Source organism: Diplotaxodon limnothrissa, linkage group LG3, assembly GCF_057381915.1.
Source record: "Diplotaxodon limnothrissa isolate DT_005_m linkage group LG3, D_limnothrissa_male_GT1.1, whole genome shotgun sequence".
NCBI classification, from domain to species: domain Eukaryota; kingdom Metazoa; phylum Chordata; class Actinopteri; order Cichliformes; family Cichlidae; genus Diplotaxodon; species Diplotaxodon limnothrissa.
In genome coordinates, this window is record NC_140598.1 from 24,441,246 (window position 1) to 24,463,701 (window position 22,456).

Here is a 22,456-nt window from a genome sequence, read left to right on the forward strand (position 1 = left end):
CGGCCGTATTTCATACGGGTCCACATTTCCAATGCACGCTATTTTCTGCAAGTACCGCCGCTTCGCCTCTGGACGCAATCGGTCTCTATACAGTCCATTCTCTTTTAAGCTGCTTTTAAGCATCTTTCTTGTAGTCGTCATTCCAACACAGTGTGTTTGTTTTGATTCGTAGACCCCGAAAACGACGCTGCGCTCCCACAATGCTTTGTGGCGTGACGTCAACTCCAAAGCCCTATGAAGTCCTAAAGGCTGATTGCCCTCCCCCACGCTTGTACCCGTGGCTTCCTGTCCTGAGGGTTGGCTCTTCTCCTGCCCTGCACCCTTTGTTCATATTCAAAGACTATTTTTCTGTATGTATTCTTACCCCATAGCAACCGCCAGATTATAATGTTGCAGACAATCACAAACTCTACAGTCTGTCTAACTCCAGTGTATACCAAGCAATCTATTATTCTTAACAGCAACAACATAAACTGAACCCACATTAAAGTTGGCTCGGTGCTTACCTTTATATGAGCCCACAAACCGAGAGAAACTCCGTGATGAAGCTGAAAGTCTTAAGAAACAGATCAGGGAGCAGAGACCCACGTGGTTCACGCTGATCTCGGCTACGATCCAGGAGACAAGGGTGTGCAGATCGATGCAGAAATTAATCCCAACGTTGGCAGTGGTATATGTTCCTGTAAGTTCACTACTTTACTCCCGTTTCATGAAAAAGCAGCTCTCTCTGCTCGACTCCTCTCCTGCACACACACTTTGCTCCGCCTCCTTTTCCGGCTCTGCTGTGATTTGTTGCTGTGCGGTCACGTGACTAAGCAGACCAACGTAACCATGTGGGGTGTTATTTCAAAAGTAGCGCCTATCTCCTTTTCCTAAGCTCTTTTTCTTGCCCTCGATGGAAACGTCATCGTGGGAAGGAGATTTGCTAAGGACTCAGGGAAAGAGAGGACCGGTGCTGAGAATTGGAACAGCTTTAGGCTGTATCCCAATTCAGGTTCTGCAGCCTTAAAGTACGCAGCCTTAACGGTCCACAAGGGCCGCGTACTCAAAGACCGCTAAGGCCGGAAGTGCGAGGCTTGTGAAATGCCGGTCGAGCTCCGTCTCGCTGCCCAGGTTGCCTAGCAACCATGATACTAACCGCTGGAAACGTTTCATACAGCTTTGTTTGAGAGAAATGAAGGAGAACATATTTTGTTCATTTGTTCGTTTGTTTCTACACGAGCTTTGTGTGATTTAATAAGTATCTGAGGCTGAGACCACATGACTGTAAAACATGATTGTTGGGCTTCATTTCTGTACTGAACAGTCATTTAAGATCAGCTAGTAAATAACAATTAGCTAATGTTGTTTATGAGACTAAAGTCAGTGTAAATATGATATGGCCAATATTATAGTTATTATATTAATCATTATTAGTTATTACAGCAGTGAACTTGAACAATTCACGTGAACAATTCACTTTTATTGTCACATCACATGTGCAGGTACACTGGTACAGCACATGTGAGTGAACTCTGTGTCAAACACTGAGCTTCAGTAAAGATTCAAGTTTCAGTTATTTATATTTCCCATCACCATAAATCTTCACTCAAAGACAAGAATCTTTTACAGTGTATAAATACGTATAGATGTATCATATGTAAGAGACAAATATTGTTCATTTAATTTGTTGGCATTACTAAATTTGGCTCAATGCTTACATATATGTGCAAAATGAAAATGTACGAGCTGTGATAACTGTTTCTGATAAAATGAAGAGTAGACTGATATATGAAATATTCCTTTATTGGGTGAGAAAATCAGACCATGTCATAACTGCTTTAAGTCATACAGAATAGATATCAGAGCCTTAAACATGCTGACTTCTGCTAAATGGGTCAAACTGGGCAGAAAGTCTACAAACACATAACATCCTTATAGAATATGATGTAACATTATAGAAAACCCACAAAACGCTACGTCCAGATGAACAGATTCAACTTTTGGAGATTTACTTTGCTGGATGATTGAGAATGCATCAAGACGAAATATTGTTTGGTCTGGGTCTAAACAGAGTGCATTGTGTGCATAGCTGGATTGGCCATCGGGCATACCGGGCATCTGCCCGGTGGGCCGCTGGCGATTTTTTGTCTTTATGGGCCGATGGATTTTTTTTTATTTTTAGGAAGGGTATAGATAATGAAAGGTGTTGGATTGGCCAATTGGTCATGATCGACTCTGGGCTGGACCAATTACAGCCGAGGAGGCCGGATGCACCCTCCCCCTTGTTTAGCAATCACGTGATTTTCGCGCATTGCATGCCGGGAACTCGTGGCAAAACAATCCAAGTACCGCATCAAATGCAAGCGTTTGCAGCGCCGCAAAATGTTCATTCTCCGGTTCCAATACCTTCTTTTTTTTTTTCTTTGCCGCACAAAAAAGGAATGTACAAAACAAAAGGAGAACAATGCCGGTCCGTACAAAGACAGACTCGACGAAAAGACAAAGAAAAGATACGAGGAAAAAAATCAAAGGAGTGAAAGTGTCAGACCCTTACAAGCACACAGAGGGACAAAAGACATTAGCGTGCTGCCCAACTTTCACCACGCTCAGATTTATAATCATACGGTTCTTGGAGTGAGTGCATACACTCATGAAGTTTAGTAACTTCAGGTCACTGTAACAAGCCCAGGTACAGTTTACCGACGGATGGGTGCAGGACCTTGAAATGCACCGTGTAGAACGAAAGACCATCGTACGAACAAAGGTAAGTTTACCAGTCTCACAAATCGTCGTCATAAATACACATTCGTTAACCGTTTATTAATATAACCTTTGAGCTCAACGGTAATTAATTAGTGGAAATAATCTCTGGTAGCATTACAGAAATGTAGCAGTGACAATACAACCCGTTCTCACTCCCGACGCGTAAAATAATGACGATTTGTCACGTCCCTTAACTTCTCATGCTGACGCCTAAGGTACTGTAACGTTGGGTTGTGTTGTGTGGTTGAGAAGAGGCGGCAAAACACCTAGCAGGCTAGGCGGAAGGATACACACCCACACTGGTATCAGTAATCCACGGTGGTTCTTTAATACGCATTCTTCAGCAACCATATAAAAGCCCGGCTGAACGGCTGCGGCTCAACAACAAAATGCCCAGCGTTCATACAACCCAAGCGTTGCAAACAAAACAAAAAAAGGGTCTGGAAAAGAAAACATAAGTCCGTCCCTCGTTAAGCACGAGCGTGAAGGCACGTGTCCTCATAATCCCAGAGCGAGAGAGAGAGCGAGAGCAGTGGCACACACTGATGACACCATCAACCCTCGACTTGGGTGTCTTAAAGGGACACCACACCATAACGGCTGTTACAGTACCCTTCCACGTTTTTATGTGATGCTGTGGGTTGTCAATTCATTCCAATATGAACCCGCTCACGGCGATCAGAGACGCTTCGAGCAGAGGCGCCAGCCATCCATTTACTCCAATAATAACCCCGTCACGGCGAAACATGACGCTGTGAAGCACAATCTAACTGGAGAACCGGGGACCCTCTCCGCCAACGGGTTTTTCTCCCTTATTTAATGCTTTCTTGTAATGACATCGTTAACATTTCTCAACAAAAACACGTGAAAGTATCACTGATAATTCAACAATAAAATCGCTTCATGTTGTGGCCATCACGCAGTGTTTTCCAAACTGATTCACGATCTGAAAGTGCGCAGATTTAACGTACATAATCCTTTGTTAGGTTTATTATTTTCATTTCACACGTAAAACACATTTATAGATTCATTCACCACTCCTGTTAGTTTTGGATGTCGCTCAGCTCCAACCAATCAGACGCAACCTGTGTAAGCAAAGGCTGATGGGAGAACGGAGAGACCCATTTATAAGAATAAGAAAATGAGGCGGAACTGATTGATTCTAATGCAGGTATGTAAAAAATACATATATTTAAAGTAATACCTTGATGTGTGTTTCAAAGTTTGTTTTTTCATAAAAGCTTCAAACAAACAGAGGTGACTGAGCTCGGAAACGGTGTAATGTATTTAAAAATGGCCACAGCTACCGTCAGCATGCTTGCTAGGTAACGTGGCTACTGCAGCATTAGCCATTTAATCCAACGATGATGGATTAAATCTATTACAAACGTTAAAGGACTTGTGTGCTGCAAAATACCCTCACATGGTGCGTAAAGCAGTTTTTGCGCTAAGAGTTCTGCTAGCTCTTTACAAACTGATGATGCTAACGTTAATTGCTAACGTTAACTGGAGCGCCAAGACTGAAAATCATTTGAGTTGCGTTAGTTATGTGTTTATGTCACTGAGTTCTGCAAAAATCTCTTTCCTCTTTAGCTTGAAAATGAGTGATTCAGAGGATCCCGAGCTGGAGGAAGAGCTTCAGGCTGCTGACGAACTCCTTCAAGATATGCAGGTAACATATTTAGTGGAAACAGTTGTTAAAGAGGGAACACGCTTGTCTAATATTTTGTACGGAGTAAACGTTATGTTATTTGAATTTATTTTTAAAGTTTATGTCAAATTAAGTTGGTTAACTTAAGATGTTTGATCATCTTTGCTTTAATCATAGACTGTATTTTAGGTGTTCCCTTTTTTCCTTGTTAATTGCGTAGAATGATGCACGGAGTGAACCTCAGCCAAGACCAGTGCGCTGGAAAAAACGTGACAGACAGGGAGCTTTTATTCCTCAAAGACCATCAACCAGTCGAAGTACTAGTTGCATGCCACGTGGTCAGTGTTCACACAACCATTGATTTTATCTCACAACTTGTTTTCACCAAAGAATTTCAGTAAGTAAATATTCTTCATCCCCCCCCCCCCCCCCCCCTCAGTGTCCAGAGAGCAGCATCAATGTCCACGTGAAGAACCTAGTTATGTTGCCAGTGTCAACCCAACAAAAGGTACTTTACCTTCTTGTATATATTGTGATTTCTGTTTACTTTTATATTTGTTGTTATAGTTGAGTTAGGCAGGGCTTTTGTGGAGTCCTAAGAAACATACTGCCTAGAGTGTTTTTCACTTTGTGGAAGAGTTTCTTCCTTTCTTTATTTTTTTTCTGTTAGTGTATGGAACTGAGGTGCTTCGTCAGGAGCTCCTTCAGTTGTTGGAGGATGGAGAAGAGGACGCAGCCATGACTTGTGAGACGTCGTGTGAGTCAGCTGCTACTCACTGGGCGATCAGAAATATGGTGTCCTCGCAAAAGTGGAAAGAGGCCAGGCCTTGTCTTATAGACAATATGTTAGCTACTCTGGATCCACAGTCACACCGTGTGTGTCAGTGTGGCAAACAAGTAGTTGTGAGGTGTCTGGACTGCCTGCCTCTTCCATTCCTTTGTGCTGACTGTGATATTGCAGTTCACACACGCTTTGTCCTGCACAACAGAGAGGCAGTAACAGGAGGGTTTTTGCAGCCTTCATCAGAGTTTCACAAGCCAATAGGTACGGTTTTTAAGTCTTATGCATTTCTTGCTATGTACTATGAGTGGGTGCTGTTATTGTATATTTATTGTGTATCAGTTAATTTCTAATTCTTTTTATATATATTGTGTGTTTTAATGTTAGTTCGGCTGTTGCCTGTGCAAAGGCCAGACCATGTGTGTGACTGCCCAGCAGGTAACGTTGAGGTTTCACCCGGTGCAATTGTGGCTCTTGTAACCATAAATGGTAAGTTGCCCTTTTGTCACACACTACATACACAATAGATGTGTTTGGAGGTTTTATTGCAAATTGTGCATTGCTATCTTGGTTTTAATTACCCTCGGCCCGCAGTATATGTGGGCACCTGTCAAAGGTCATTTGGATTTACCAGACCGATTTGAAAACAACATGAAAAAAATGAATGCTTTGAGCCATGACTGAATTTATCCTTATCCTTTCTAAAGGCCGTTATAACCTTGCACTACCAGTGGTGAGCTGCACCAGCTGTGGCCTAATGTGGTCCCCCTCAGTTAAGGACATCCTGGGTAGTGGATATTGGCCTGGCACCTTAAATTTCTGCACCCTGTTTTCAATGGATGTCTTTCAGTCTTTCTATGACATTAAGAAGGCTGCACCAGGGATGTCACTTAAGGCATTTGTCAAAATGCTGGATGAACGAACAGCCCATTTTGGAAGGGTGGGTTTCTAAATTTGCCAAGTTTAAGGAAATTGTGCAAATCAATGTTTATGATGACTGTCCTTGAATATTCTGTTGTATGTCCTCTATGTAAAAGACTGGTCGAATATCAGCTGATGCCTTCAGTAAAAGTTTCTTGGAGTGGAGTGCTGTAAAGTTTGAGGTGGACAGGATGTGCAAGGAGCCATGCTTTAGCTGCCCTGCCTGCACTCCAGACATGCTCGCCGTCTCAGTTGATGGAAACCGCAAGCTTTATCGCTTTCAATCAAATGCAAGGTACGTTATGCATTGTGGACATAAATCAAATATGGATTTGTACAAAAATGTATTTTAATGTTTCTTTTCAAACAACTGTCACTGTGTTCGTTCAGCACTTCAGAGCAGGGGAACTTTGAAGGTGTCTTCATTGAAAAAGATGAGGAAGTTGCTGAGTTTGTGAAATACATCCAGAGACACACAAATCATGTAAGATACACATATGCGTTAATCTTGTTAAAATGATGTTAATGCCGTAACCATATACACATACGTGTGTGTGCATGTGTGTGTGTGTGTGTGTGTGTGTGTGTGTGTGTAGACATATATGGATGGGTCGATATTTTTTTTATTTTTCTCTTGGTGTTGTCGTAATACTATTTACTTTACTTTATCTTAATGTTTACTTAATTTTGTCACCATGTGTATTTAAAAAAAACAACATGATTTTTATTTTGTGTTATCAGTGCTGTCCTGGGGAGATATGAGGTCTCGTGTGACTTAAGGCTAATTCAGCTAATTGTTATGCATTTGTTTTAAAAAGTTTGTCCGTGATAGGGCTTAATCATGCCATGTCTTTTATGTTAAAATCTTTGAGTGTATAGGTCCCGGGGAAAGGGTTGTGCGGATCTTCATCTTGGACTGCAGCAAAGGAGTCGTCCAAAAAGTCCACTGGGAAGTTGGATGAGGAGGGCATGGAAATAGCTGTTTGTCGCCACGGAGTCCTCTTAGCTGCATTGAACATGTTTCGAGGGGAGATCTTTGCTTACCCCCTTTTTCTCCAGAGGAAGTTGGCAGCTAGCGTCCCAGGACATATTACGTTCCTTTGCTCCGATGTGGCCTGTAAATATTTCCCCTATTTAACCAAGGTGGCTCAGCAGTGCCCTGAGCTGAGGAACCTCTTGTCAATGCGTCCTTTTCTCTCCGTCATGCATGCAAAGGCTCACACTTGGAAATGCGAGGTATACTGCAGCTTGTAGTTTTGGATTAGTTTGAGACATTTTGTTATAAGGTTGAATGAATTCAGCAGTCATGTATTGTGACCTCCTTTCTATAGATCAAATGGGGAGGTGCATTTCAGGATGGGGCCGGTTCAACAGTTGGAGAAGAGGTGGAACAAGTAAACAGTTTCCTGTCTAGGGCGGCCATCACAACGAAGTACATGTCTAAAGCAGGTATGTGTCCATGTCTGAGATTCCACTCAGTCTCCTGCTCATTAATTCTTATTTGTATACTAACTGAAATGCAGGGCGAACAGACATGCTGACCCTCCTGGCTTTGGGGTGGAACAAAAGGAAAGTGGAACAACTGGGCCGCACTTTGAGCCAGCGATATCTAAAGGTCATTTTTTTCAACACCCATTTTAATGTGTGTGGTAATGGGGGGGAAACACCAGTACTCTTTTAATGTCAACATGAATGACATTTATGAATGCATTCTTAGATCATAAGGATCCTTAGAGAACAAGTGGAGAGCCTGAATGCGACCAGAAATGAGCTGGGTGTGGATGACGACACGCTGCAGCAATGGGTGGCCGATGTGCAGAAATGGGCTGAAGGTGAGTCTTAATATAATGCACTCGTATATAACAACAGGACCCACCATGGCCTCATTAAAGAACTTAGAGTTAAGATCTTTCTGACAGTGTCAACAAACAATGAAAAATAAGCCTTGTAAAAGCAAATTTATGGCAGAGTTGTTGCGTTTCATCAAATTGGATAGAACCTGGGTTGAAATGATATCGTACTAGTTGGTTTTATAAACCTGAACACCAACATACTTGTTATCTCATGATTATCATGAGATAGCAGCACATGAAGGCTCCAGATGTCTTATAATGAATGTCATCAAGTCAGTGATCACAGAGTCCACTGTAGTTTGGTGACTGTTACTCATCCTGTATTCTGATTAATATTCCTCTCACTTAGAAAGTGATCAAACTGATGGCAGCCTTGGAGCGTTGCAGGCACGAATAGAGGAGCTTGTCGTCATCATCAGAGTGCGAACACAAAGTCTTTACAGACAAAATGGTGTCACAGTTTCTTTGAAACGGACCGTTTGATACTTAGTTTGTACAGCTTGTGCAGCTACTTTGTAAACAGAATAAAATCAGATCCAGGTTTGTTTAAGCTGGATGTGATTTGTTCTAGCAAACAAATTGATGAGTGTAGATTAAAATGTAACTATATCAGAATCAGAATCAGAAAGGGGTTTATTGCCAAATGTTGAGCAGGTTTACAACATTAGGAAATTGCTGCGGTGCTTCAGTGCAAACATACTGTCATAAATTGCAATTAAATGGACATGAAAAAATAAAAGTAGGAATAAGAATTAAAAGTGCTACGTAGAAAGATATGTGCATGAGATATACATGAGATATATACATGAGATAAGAATTAAGAGTGCTCCGTAGAAGGATATATGCATGAGATATACATGAGATATATACATGAGAATAAGAATTAAAAGTGCTGCGTAGAAAGATATATACATGAGTGCAGGTGGTGATCAGTGCCAAACATGGAATGATGCAGTGACACAGCGTAGGGTCATGTGTTAGTGGTGGGAACAGTCATATGGTTATTGTTCATGAGTCCGACAGCAGAGGGGAAGAAACTGTTCTTATGGCGAGAGGTTCTGGTGCGAATGGACCGGAGCCTCCTGCCTGAGGGGAGCAGGTCAAACAGACTGTGTCCAGGGTGAGAAGGGTCAGCTGAGATCCGAGCTGCACGCCGCAATGTCCTGGAGGTGTACAGGTCCTGCAAAGATGGGAGTCTGCAGCCAATCACCTTCTCAGCAGAGCGCACAACACGCTGCAGTCTCTGTTTGTCCCTGATAGTGGCTCCAGCGTACCACACGGTGATGGAGGAGGTGAGGATGGCTCGATGATTGCAGTGTAGAACTGCATCATCGTCCGTGTTGGCAGGTTGAATTTCTTCAGCTGCCTCAGGAAGTACATCCTCTGCTGGGCTGAGGATGTACTTCCTTCCTTCACATAATATACATCATGTGAAGGTGTGAATTTTTTATGATTATTTACAGATAGCAACAAGAGGCGACACAGAATTCGCAAGGTCATCTTAGTTGAGAAGAAACGCTTGGCGGCTGCTGTTGACGACTACAACAAGCTCGCTGAACCAACAAAGCAAATCGTATCCAGTGATGCCCTCGTGCAGACCGACGTTTGGCCCTGGCAGAGCACAAGTGAACGTAAGCTCTTGATTTATAAATATCCTTTTTAAACAAACTCCCAGTATCTGAGCAGTAGTTGAATGTTTTGTTCTTGAATCATAATATGCTGCTATGTTTTCCCATCTGATGTTGTTAAACTGTAGCTGCTGCTGACCTCCGGACAAAGAGAAAGGTCTTTGAGAAGGTGATGGCTGTGAGGCGCCTGAGAGAGGAGGAGATGATCCTTTGCAGGGAGATGCGGCATCACTGGACAGTGTTGCGAATGCGTTCTGTGGTGTTGGGGACAATCTCCTCAGACTGTAAGCACTTTATTTATTTATTAATTTTTTGATGAATCGATTGAAAATAAGAGCAGATGCTAAAGTCTTACTGGATCTTTTACCTATATCTAGATTGCTAGCTAACACTGCCTTCCCCCTTTTAAAAAAATGTTTAATTACAGCATCCTAATTCCTTGTGTTTATGAGGTGAGGTTTTTTTTTTGTTTTTGTTTTTTTTTACTTTTCTCATATTTATTTGTTTTGTTCTTTTTACAGCCTCCTTTGTTGGCATGTCGGAGGATGCACAGAAGGGACTCTGTAGCCTGGTTTTAAAAAAACAAAGTGAACTGAAAGCTGAAATGCTCAAAGTAAAGGACGTGTACAAGAGAATCCTCAGCCACCAACCACTCCTGGAAATGGACTCGGAGGAGGACATTCCAGACGATGCCACTGAGAGTGATTTGAGCACTTCTGATGAAGACTGATTGTGTCATCATTGATGTTATGTTTGGTAAAATAAAAAGTTAATCACATCTCTGTTCAATGTGATTTTTCAACAGACATTTTACATTTTGAGAAGTAAAATGGAATTTCCTTGGTGCAGTTGTTTACCCTGAATCATTATTTCCCATCTAATTTAATGACTAGTGTACATGTTCAGATATAACATAATTCTTATAACATAATTTAATTCATGGGATGCTTTCTGGACTGCTCAAATTATCACAAAATTTAAAAGCACCAGGCAGCACACTCACAAGTAAATTTTTTGTTCAGTGTTTTGTCGAAGAAATCAACAAGTACAATTGAGATGTTTGCTGTAGTGATGTGTTTGTTAAGAAGCATGCCAGCACACTGGTGAACTGACAGTCCCAGAATGCACCCGAGCCATTGACTCACCCCAGAGCAAATGAAATTGCTTATCTAGAAAGACAACCGTCATCAAAGAAGAAGTAAAAGAGTAGGAAACAAATGGTAAAGGGAAGGTACTGTGGGGTAGGAAAGAAAGGCCAGAGCTGTGCAAAATGACCTCCAGCAGGCCACAAATGTGCACGTCTGCTCAAACGGTCAGAAATGGACTCCATGAGGGTGGTATGAGGGCCCGACGTCCACAGGTGGGGTTGTGCTTACAGCCCAACACCGTGCCAGATGTTTGGCATTTGCCAGACAACACAAAGATTGGCAACTTTGCCACTGGAGCCCTGTCCTCCTCACAGATGAAAGCAGGTTCACACTGAGCACTTGTGACAGTCTGGAGATGCCGTGGAGAACCTTCTGCTTCCTGCAACATCCTCCAGCATGAGTTTGGCAGTGGGTCAGTTTTGGTGTGGGGTGGCATTTCTTTGGGGAGCTGCACAGCCCTCCATGTGTTCGGCAGAGGTAGCCTGACTGCCATTAGGTACTGAGATGAGATCCTCAGACCCCTTGTGAGACCATATGCTGGTGCGGTTGGCCCCGGGTTCCTCCTAATGCAAGACAATCCTAGACCTCATGTCGCTGGAGTGTGTCAGCAGTTCCTGCAAGACGAAGGCATTGATGCTGTGGACTGGCCCGCCCATTCCCCAGACCTGAATCCAATTGAGGACATCTGGGACATCATGTCTCGCTCCATCCACCAACTGCACCACAAAATGTCCAGGAGTGGGCAGATGCTTTAGTCCTGGAGTCTGGGAGGAGATCCATCAGGAGAGCATCTGCCACTTCATCAGGAGCATGCCCAGGTGTTGTAGGGAGGTCATACAGGCATGTGGAGGCCACACAGACTAGTGAGCCTCATTTTGACATGTTTTGAGGACATTACATAAAACCAGATTAATGATTCTGTATTGCATTGATCAAGGAACCAACCCAATAGGAGCTAAAGGAATCCTCTTGACATTACTTCACTCAGTAAGTTTATACTATGTTTAATGTGCATTTTCTTCATCAGTTTAGAACATAACATGTTAGCGCTCCCTGGTCCTTTTTGGAGACAGATCCTGAGACAGCAGGCAGCTATGGAGAACTCGTGTCAGCTGTGGTAATTAAGGAATACTTTGATTTAATATTGATTTCATGACAACTATCCTCAGGCACATATTCCTGGATATATATAATGACATAAGTAAACTCCCATTTTAGAATCATTGCCTTCTTTGATCTGACTTATTGCCTCAGACTTTGGCCCTGTGTCCCCAAAAGTATAGAAAATCCATGACACTGAGTAAGAGGCCTTTATCATGTTATAAGTGAGAGAGTTTGGTGTAACAGTGGTTGAACATGCCAAATCAATCCACAACATACTGCCATTCCCCAGCTGTAACCTGCATATGCATCAAACCAAAATCCAGTATCATAGCCACATGATAGACATAAAGATGAGGTTAAAAGGGTTGTCTCGTTTTGCCAGATAGCTTCATCCCAAAAAAGATAGACATTCTTCAAAAACAAAAGTTTGTGAATATTTGCTTTTTTGCCAGGCCTAAACCAACCTGTTAAACTTATCAAATTATTGTCATAGATAGGAACCTATTGATTGAAACAGAATAATCCATTGAAGCCTCCATCATCATCCACAATCACTGTTACTGTTCAGATTATTTTATCTCGGTTTTCCTCTAGAATGTTTTGAAAATCAGCATTTGCTGTAAAACTATGAGATGTCGAGTGCAGGGAAGATATTATTGATCGATCAGATTCATGTATGTGTTAGGTACTTAAGCCACAATTAGAGAGTGAAACAGAGACTGACACTGGTTGAAATGTATAGTAAATATTTTATTTTGAACTTTTATGCTGAACTACAAGCTGTGAACTGTGTGATCTCTGCGACCTGTGGTGCCTGGTTTACTGTGTGTAAAACTGCGCAGGTTCCCATGTGTCATCCCACACTTTGCCACTGTCAGGAGAAAAACATAACAAACAACAACGACAACCACACACAAAATAGGACAATTTAGGTTGTGACATATGACAATTTTTTAGGATGAAATATCTTCTATATTCATGTCATGCTTTATACGCCTTCATTGTAATATAAATTAATCAAATCAAGTCAGAGAGTATTAATATATGTAGTAGATGTCAAGCAGGACCACAGCAGCAGCCACGATCCATTGGAACCTGCTGGATGAGAGAGCACAGAAACTCCAGGGAAGAAGTTTAGTTAGTAACATGCATGAACTGCATTACTGAGACATGTATGTTTACAGATGGTGATGAGGAAGAGGGGGAGAGTTTTCAGTAAAAGGAGACGTGACTGCATCTTCAACCAATACTGAGCCTGCATAACCCTGAAAGAGACAGAGAAAGAGGGGGGGGACACTAACCCCCAGCAGTCTGGTCCTATTACAGCATAACTAAGGGCTGAGCTGAACCAGCCCTAACTATAAGCTCTATAAATAAGTAAAGTCTTATGCCTACTCTTAAAAGTGTTGACCATGTCCACCTCCAAAACTCATAATGGACTTTGGAGGTGGACAGCTATCAAGCTCCTCACAGAAGAAGACAATTTACTTTAGTCCAAATACATGAATTCAAATTGAGTTGATAACTATTTATCAACAATATGAATGTCTGTTCCCGTCCAACAAAGTTGTTACTACATACCATGTTGAGCAAGGCTTCCACTTGACTTTAACTTCTTCTTTTTCCTGAAAAACATGATATAAACAAACAATTAATTAAGAAAGACATGCAAGTTGCATACAAAAAGGAGCTTATAAACATTTGTGTACTATTGAATGGCTCAATATATTATACAATTAGTTTACAAAAACATAAGAACCACTACAATGCTTGTACTGCCAGCATCGAGTGCATGTCAGCAAAGCAACACTGCTTACATTGTGGCTCACAAGCAAAACTAACTGAAGCAGATGTTACTGAATGGGAAGGAGCACCTCCACATCAATCACTCCTTCTGAGCATGATGTCAGGAGGACTTTAAAGAACGTAAACATCAGGAAGGCAGCACGACCAGGTCGTATCAGGTGGTCTGTTCTTATTTAATGTCCTATTTGGAGTGAAATCCTGACTCAGTGGCTGAATTAGTGTAGATTCATCAAAAACAAAAGCTTATGGATATTCAGTCAGGCACAGTTCAAATCCGGGAAGTCCAAAGATGCAAACAAATCTGCACAACAGCAGGCTAAATTACTTACATTTACAACTCTCCTGTCTACTATCTCTTCATATTTGAAAATCTTCTGTGTGCGGTGTTTTCGGCATTCTGAAAAATAACAAATGAAATATTTACATGAGTTCTGTAAAACTGGAAAAAATGCAAAAATTAAGAAAAAGAAATCTTAACAAACTTAACGAACCTGTCGTGTGTTTCGTACATTTACAATACCATAACGTCTAACCTTTCCTTGTCATTTTTGTGTTTGGGACATCCGAGGTGTACACCGTAGAAATTGAGGGAGATGCAGGATGTGGAGATGGAGAGGAGGATGCAGGAGAAAGCAGAGATGAAGAGGAGGATGCAGGAGGAAGCAGAGATGAAGAGGAGGATGCAGGAGGAAGCAGAGACAGAGAGGAATGTGCAGGAGGAAGCAGAGATGAAAAGGAGGATGCAGGAGGAAGCAGAGATGGAGAGGAGGATGCAGGAGGAAGCAGAGATGGAGAGGAGGATGCAGGAGGAAGCAGAGATGAAGAGGAGGATGCAGGAGGAAGCAGAGACAGAGAGGAATATGCAGGAGGAAGCAGAGATGAAGAGGAGGATGCAGGAGGAAGCAGAGATGAAGAGGAGGATGCAGGAGGAAGCCGAGACGGAGAGGAATATGCAGGAGGAAGCAGAGATGGAGAGGAGGATGCAGGAGGAAGCAGAGATGGAGAGGAGGATGCAGGAGGAAGCAGAGATGGAGAGGAGGATGCAGGAGGAAGCAGAGATGGAGAGGAGGATGCAGGAGGAAGCAGAGATGAAGAGGAGGATGCAGGAGGAAGCAGAGATGAAGAGGAGGATGCAGGAGGCTGACAGAGGGAAGATGTTGGTACAGGCTCTAAATGAAGAATAAATTCCTGGTTTAGAGCCTCTGGGTCTGGGACTGGTCTAGCATCGACACTGTCAGCAGAGGATGGTCCAGCTGCTGGTGTAGAACTTTTAGCAGGAGGTGAAGCTTGTAATTCTGAAAAATTTTAAATATTAAACATTCATTAAAATGGGTTGAAAAAATGTACAGTACACATAAACACATAATAAGTAGTGATTTGCATGTTTTCAGTTAAGTTTTTACTAAAGATACAACTGGTAAATATTGGCATCAAATAAGTCATCTCACACACTCACTGACCCAAATCATTCAGTACAAGTGCCCTCTAGGGTAGTGTGACATCTGTAGTGCTTTTCTACATTGTACATTAATAAATTAATGAGTGTGACTATAAATCCAGAGAGCTAATGACTTTTTCCTCTGATGACACTACTTTCCTGACTTTGTAGTGAATAACATTTGACACTTCAAGCTAGTACTGTGACTTAGGAGTTTTGTACAATGGTGATGCTAACTACCTCAGGGAGGTAATCAGGTAACCTCTTAAGAAGTATATAAGTTATTTAAGAATCTTGGTGTTCATATTGGTAACATTATAACATTTGTTATACTAGAAAGTCTCGAAGAGAATTATCAGGTCTGGTTTTTGTGAAGATTTTTAAAATTACATTTGTATATACATGAGTGTGAAAGACCATACTATACACACACACACATACAAAATTGTTCAGGTGGGTAACACCAGAGGTTCAGTATGGCTAGCTTTGGTGATGTGACCGACACATGGGGAGGTAATAAGGCAGATATAACACTATTTTCATGTTAGCAACAGGACATGTAGGGCAGCTGTCACCTCACAGCAAGAAGGTTACTGGTCTGAACCTTGGCTGAATAATAGAATAGAACAGAATAGAGTAGAGTAGAATAGAATAGCTGGTGACTGTTAACTATCCTCATCCTCACCATCTTGTTTGTCTCTATGTACCCCGTGATGATCTGCCTTCTTATCTAGGGTGTACCATGAGTATCACCCAAAGACAGCTAGGATAGGCTACCTGATAAGGACACCTGGTTACAGATAATGGACAAAGCATATCTTACTTCTCAGAAGGTGTTCATAAAGCTTCCTCATCTTCATGAGGATGTCACGTGCAGCACCTTCCGCTGGTTCGATCTGAGTGATCACGTCCCCTACTATACGGCCCTTACGGTCAAACTGTCCAAGAAACAGAATTGGTTGGTAGCCCAGGGCATGTAGCTTTGAAACCTGCAAGAACAACAAAGAAAAACATGCAGCCAGTCTTTCATGTAAGCAAATTGATGTATAACAAACCTTTAAGTTTCACATCTTTGTTGTTTTATTGTTGTCGATAGTTAAAAAGTATTTATGGTGACCAAACCTGTAAATGTATGATAAAATCCATCTTGAAATGTTTTGTCTCTCAGTTAATAGCCGATTAAATTAAAAATCAGAAGTAGCTTAAATAAAAATAGTTTTAACAAGTTTTTTCTAGTTGGATGTCTTTAGTGTGATGATGTTATTCTGATGTGAATAACTTTTTTATTTATGCTCTTTTATAAATTAATATTTTATGTGTATATACATGTCTTGTTAGTTTCTTACTTCATGATATACAAGAAAACATTGACAACTGTGATTAATAAAGAATTGTCTACCAGACCAACCACTTATTAGATCAGAACTTTTAAACTTACTGACAACTGGGCTGAATTAACCACCCTGCTCGCATTTCTGTTTTTTTTAACAGAGGCAGCCCAGTTACTGTTTTTAAACTGTTCTTGTTTTTTTTTCAATCCCTCCTTTAGGTTCAGGCTGCCCAGGCATCCACTGCATGTCTTCCTGTTGCAGGTGTTTGGGGCCTGACAGGAAGGGCATGGTTTGGTTTTTGGCTTTGTCATTTCTGCAAATGAAAATGGAACATGTAGGGATTATTTCAGGTCTGTTTTGGTGAAACGATTACAAAAATAATTTATGACCAAAGAAATAACTTATATTACGAGGCAGTATTACACCATATTTAGAAAAAAAATCAATTACGAGATTAAAGTCGTTAATATTGAGTTAATTACGTGAATAGGGTTAAAAAAAACCTGAATTGATTACAGAAAATATACATTGCTAAAATAGAGCAGTACTAACATTAGCTGGGTGGCCAAGCAAGTGTCTTACACATGAGAATAGATCACAAAAAAAATTAAATAAACTTTTGCAGAAGTAGTTCTCTTGGTACACAGACTGCTCTGTGAAAACATTTCAAGTTTAATATCAGTTTAATATCACTGAAATTTTTAAGTGACTTAAAAAGGAAAAAAAAAAAAAAAAAAAGTATCACTGAAATTAATATTTCAGTGAACATGCAAATTACCCACAGTTTATCACAACTTACTTAGCTAGGATCTGCCTCGTGTCCAGTCGAAAACTTCGATGCAGGACCGTGAGTTGAAAGATACATTTACTACGACTCCCAAGATGCATTGCAGTAAAAACCATCCAATCGCCTTGCTTAAGATCTGTTGACGTGTCGCTAAAGGCGCGCTGTAGATAAATATTGCAATTTGTAAAAAATAAAATATTAAAATTTGCAATTTTTAATTACATAATTAAACACTGGGCCAGTTTAATTTCGTATTATCGCTGGTTATTATTTTAGAGTAAATAAAGGAATAACGGGTAGCACCAAGCTGTTGTTATCTTCATTTCCATAGCGACGGCGGTTGAGGATTATGGGTAGTGTGCAGTTACGGGATTAGTGCGTCTGCGTAAATTGGTCTGATTGGTTGGAGCTGAGCGACATCCAAAACTAACAGGAGTGGTGAATGAATCTATAAATGTGTTTTACGTGTGAAATAAAAATAATAAACCTAACAAAGGATTATGTACGTTAAATCTGCGCACTTTCAGATCGTGAATCAGTTTGGAAAACACTGTGTGATGGCCACAACATGAAGCGATTTTATTGTTGAATTATCAGTGATACTTTCACGTGTTTTTGTTGAGAAATGTTAACGATGTCATTACAAGAAAGCATTAAATAAGGGAGAAAAACCCGTTGGCGGAGAGGGTCCCCGGTTCTCCAGTTAGATTGTGCTTCACAGCGTCATGTTTCGCCGTGACGGGGTTATTATTGGAGTAAATGGATGGCTGGCGCCTCTGCTCGAAGCGTCTCTGATCGCCGTGAGCGGGTTCATATTGGAATGAATTGACAACCCACAGCGTCACATAAAAACGTGGAAGGGTACCTTAGGCGTCAGCATGAGAAGTTAAGGGACGTGACAAATCGTCATTATTTTACGCGTCGGGAGTGAGAACGGGTTGGTATGTTGTAATCGCACTGGACAATTAGTGATACAAAACAACTGTTTTCTCCTGTGAATAAAAGTATATGTTTTTGTCAATGTACCATGGTAATAACAGAAGCGAAACGTAATATTGTGTCAGGAAAATTCACTATTTATGCACAATAAACAAAGGAGCATAGCGCCACAATTTCTGTTCAGCGCCAGACTTGCTTGTAACCTATATCACCAGTTATGTTAAGAAAAATGACGCATTAACTACAACAAAACTCTGACCTTTGTGGGAATGCTTGGAGCAGACTAACATGTGAGCTGGAGTGTTCGGGGACGTTATATTTGGTATATCCAGACCATCCGTCGGCTCTTACTTCGGAAACATGGCTTAAAAATGTCTCTTCAACGATGTAATCCGATAAAAAAAACGATCTCTCTACCCGTCGGCTTCCCGTGGCTGTCATGCGACCGACTATTGAAGTTAATAATACAACAGCTTCTTGCCATTTTTTGTGTTTCTTTTTATCGCTGTGTAACTGAGTTCAATTGAAAGCCTGCGTGCGCTAGTACCTCTTGCCACAAGTTCCCAGAATCATTTGCGGTTTAACCCTGAATGACGTCAAATTTTCAATCTTTATCCTGGTAGGCCGGTCTATAGTCAAAATGCCCGGGCCAATTTTTTGTCCCAGTCCAGCCTTGATTGTGTGTGACGTCTTCTTTTGCGCATGCGGGCCGCTTTGAGGGTTCACACTAGAGCGCGTTTGCTGTTGCATTTTATTTATAGTGTGAACAAGCAGACAAAAAAATCAGATTTGATCAAAAAACCGGAATTAAGCATTAAGACCTGCAGTGTGAACGTAGCCTAATTATTTTCTCCCCTCTCTCTGTGGGCGCTGAGTCCAGTGTCAGCTTCAGAAATATTCCCCTCTGAAACCCCTTGGTGTGAGGAACTTGTTTAAAATAAAACTGCTCTTCTCTCTGGGCTGAACCTTGACAGTTTTAGACAGCTTAATTTAACCGCAGCTATTTTATCTCTCACATGAAACTTTGAAATCACTTATCAACCAAACAGATCATGCAAAAACAAGAACAGAGAGAGGAAAAAAAATGGTTTCAGACAAACACACACACACACATGCGCACGCAGCAAAAATCATTACAGGACCAGTTGGACTAGAAAGCTGAGAGACACATACTTACTAATCACACAGAACTGCTGAGGACCCAGTTCACTCACAGATTTCAAAAGCCTTAGTGATTATTATCCAGCATTAGTATCTGAACCTGGAATCATTTCTATGGAAACTGAATTTTATGTAAACGTTAAATTTAATCTGATGCAATCAGGTTTAAACTCACGTTCTGTTATTCACTGAAAATACAGACATTTAGAACAAACTAAGACCATCTGTGCTAGAGGAAATGTCTGCTGTGACTGCATCACTCTGCTCAGCTTTGTTGTTATTCAGCCTCTGCATGTTTACCTCTGCAGGTGAGTTTTACCTGTCAGGAGATAAATGCCATTTCAATGATAGATAAAGACAAAGAAATTGAGTAGGATTATTTCATATTCATTCTGTTGGTCTGTGTGTGTGCAGGCAACATGAGCCTGCACACATTAATTTTGTGATAAGTTTATTGAAAATTCTCTGTGTGTAAGTACAGTTTAGTGCTGTCTGATCATCACTCTGATTGACTACTGTAGAAGTGAACAGTGTTACTTTGACCTTTAACCTCGCTGCGCTGTGTTGTTTCCTCTTTTTCAGATCACAAAATCATCACAGCTGAGTCTGGACAGGACGTCACTCTGACATGTCAAGCTCAAGCCCACATCGTCATAGTTGTAGAGTGGAGCAGAACTGACCTGGAAGATGAAGAACTTGTCCTTTTATATCAGCATGGATGACTTGTTCCAGATTACCAGCATCCATCTTTTGAGAACCAGGTGGATCTGAAGGACAGACAGATAGCTGATGGAGATGTGTCTTTGATTCTGAAGTGAAGAATGTGAGACAAGATGATGCTGGAACATACGAGTGTCATGTCATCAAGAGAGCTGGAAAACCTTTGAAGCTCATCAATCTGAAAGTTGGTTCTCCAAGTGAGTGAGGAGTGTTCAGTGTGTTTGAGATCTTCGGCTCTTTTAGCTGCGCTGCCTTATTGCTCCTAAATAGCTCTGTTTCCACAATCACTGAGATCCTTCTATTTTAGCCCAGCTGTGAATGATCTGTATTGGTAGTGTCCCGATTCGAAATATTGAGGCAAAGAACAAACCAACACTGGCCCAGAAGAGTTCAGTCAAATGATGATTTAATGAGTACATGTGTGGGAAGATGTACACTGCAACTCATCAGCATAGATCTTCTCCAAACAACTCAATTCAGAATAGTTTTATTCATCTCAGGGTTCAGCCCCTCCTGCGTCACAAATGTACATAATTATGCTTAAGTTACAGTAAATCATCATGTGGCGGAGGTGTGGTCCGGCGCGCGGCTGCAGGGGAGGAGTGGTGCAGTGGGCTCAACGATCATGATGATAACGACCTGTGTGTGGGTGTATCTGTGCCTAGCGTGTGTCACACATCACTTAAAAATAGCTAAAATAGACAGAGATGTTACTCTTTCCAGTACTTTCTTCCATACATGGAAATTAAATTCATTCTCCGAATAGCCCCTGGGGACTTTACACTTTCTTCACTCTTCTTCTGTCACTTTTTACTAGGCAAGCTCAACTGCAGGTAGAAGCTAAATGAATTCAAGGCCTTTGCTTACAAAGGTCTACATTTAAATCATATTTGTCTGTAAGCGTGAATGCTGTTTTAACCTTCCATTGCTCCAAATCACCTTACACAATAGATTGTGAAGACATCGCGCTTCACAAAGCTTGAAACCTTCAATAGACTGAGAATCAACTCTTATGAGCACAACTACTGATGTGACGTTCTGTATCGAGGCTTCGAAGCTTGTGTCGAGTAATGGAGGGGGCGTTTCCGCGATGCGCGTATCGAGGCTTGCTTCACTTATGGGAGGAGCTGAAAATGATGACGTCCGAAGCCTCGCTGCCCGGCTGTACCACGTGACTGGTTCATGAAGCGGTTCGAACTTTGCCGCGAGATATGACAGCGATATAAACCCCTCAGACTTCATTCAAAATGTGGGTGTTTGATGGAGAGTTGCGGTTAGTGAGAGTTTGGAGACAGTTTGGAGGTTCATGAGAGTGAGGAGAGAAAGTCTGGAGAGAATGGAGCCAGCTAAGAAGAGGAGGATGTCCTCCCCTGTGTGGGAACATTTTGATCTTATTCCTCCCAACAAGGTATGTAAATTTCTACAGAAGATGTATTTTCATAATACTGATGGTGCAATACAATTTATGTTAAGCGGCTTTACTTTTGTACAAGGTGAAGTGTTTGCTATGTGCCAGGGAGCTGGGATATAACAACAACACCTCATCCATGCTTAGGCACTACAGAGCTTTGCATGAGAATAAGGAGAACACCGATTGTGGAGCAAGACCAGGTGAGCCATCAAATGCCATGATAATATAGCATGCAGTAATGTTACTAAATGATATAACAATATTATACAGCTGTTATAAGTTACGTGTGTGATATTTATATTTGTGCTTTATCTTTATTGTCTTTCCTCAGGAGAACAATCTCAAATAGATGAAGACCTGGTTAGCATGGTGATTGAGGACTCCCAGCCATTTAGCATTGTGGAGGACAAAGGATTCAAAAGATTTGTTAAATCATTAAATCCTAGCTACGTTCTCCCCACTAAAAAGGTCATAAAAGCAGCGAAAATTTAGTTTTTACAGAATAAAATGTGAACAGGCAGGACTGAGGCTCAAAGCCTCAGTGTGTAGCTGTCCATACCTCAACGTTACAAAAGCACAACTACTGTCCACACCCCAACCACACCTCACCTCACAGTAAATGATCATTTCCATTTTAAGCATTTCCAAATAATCATTTTCCATACTGCCAGTATAAATATACACAGTGTACTGCCATCACTACAATATAGATGTTTTACACACTCCTTTTGTTGTTGACATTTACAGGCTGTGTGCAAAAGGCCACACTCTTCAAATTCATGCCAACTAATATTTTTATGTCCAGTAGATGTCCTACTAGAGCAAATGAAGCTTTAAGAAGCTTTGCGCTGGGATGAACCAATTGGATGAAACGCTTCAGTGCTTCATGAAGCTTCATCTGCCCATCACTAAGCACAATATGCAAATGTGTGTATACAATGATTATGGCTGCACATGCAATAAAAATGTTAATCTGATGCCAGTAGCTGTGATAAACAGTTTAATGCAATTTAATGATAAAGTTATATCAGA

The 22,456-nt window shown here is 41.3% G+C and overlaps 2 protein-coding genes across 2 annotated transcripts; one reads left to right on the forward strand and one right to left on the reverse strand.

Annotated features, from left to right (window-relative positions):
• The first annotated feature begins 5,919 nt into the window (after positions 1-5,919).
• Positions 5,920-10,309, forward strand: LOC146635064 (uncharacterized). The gene is made up of 11 exons (XM_085344505.1): positions 5,920-6,117; positions 6,215-6,393; positions 6,489-6,582; positions 6,978-7,334; positions 7,430-7,547; positions 7,622-7,713; positions 7,816-7,930; positions 8,301-8,402; positions 9,415-9,582; positions 9,708-9,863; positions 10,101-10,309. Exons 1-11 carry the CDS (start codon positions 5,935-5,937, stop codon positions 10,307-10,309), a joined length of 1,773 nt encoding a protein of 590 aa, XP_085200631.1. The 5' UTR covers positions 5,920-5,934.
• A 2,341-nt stretch (positions 10,310-12,650) lies between these two features.
• Positions 12,651-15,935, reverse strand: LOC146635065 (uncharacterized). The gene is made up of 6 exons (XM_085345039.1): positions 15,899-15,935; positions 14,699-14,932; positions 14,171-14,518; positions 13,967-14,034; positions 13,413-13,456; positions 12,651-12,702 (listed from the first exon to the last, which is right to left on the reverse strand). The coding sequence occupies exons 1-6, from the start codon at positions 15,933-15,935 to the stop codon at positions 12,651-12,653; spliced, it is 783 nt and encodes a 260-aa protein (XP_085201165.1).
• Positions 15,936-22,456: the final 6,521 nt, after the last annotated feature.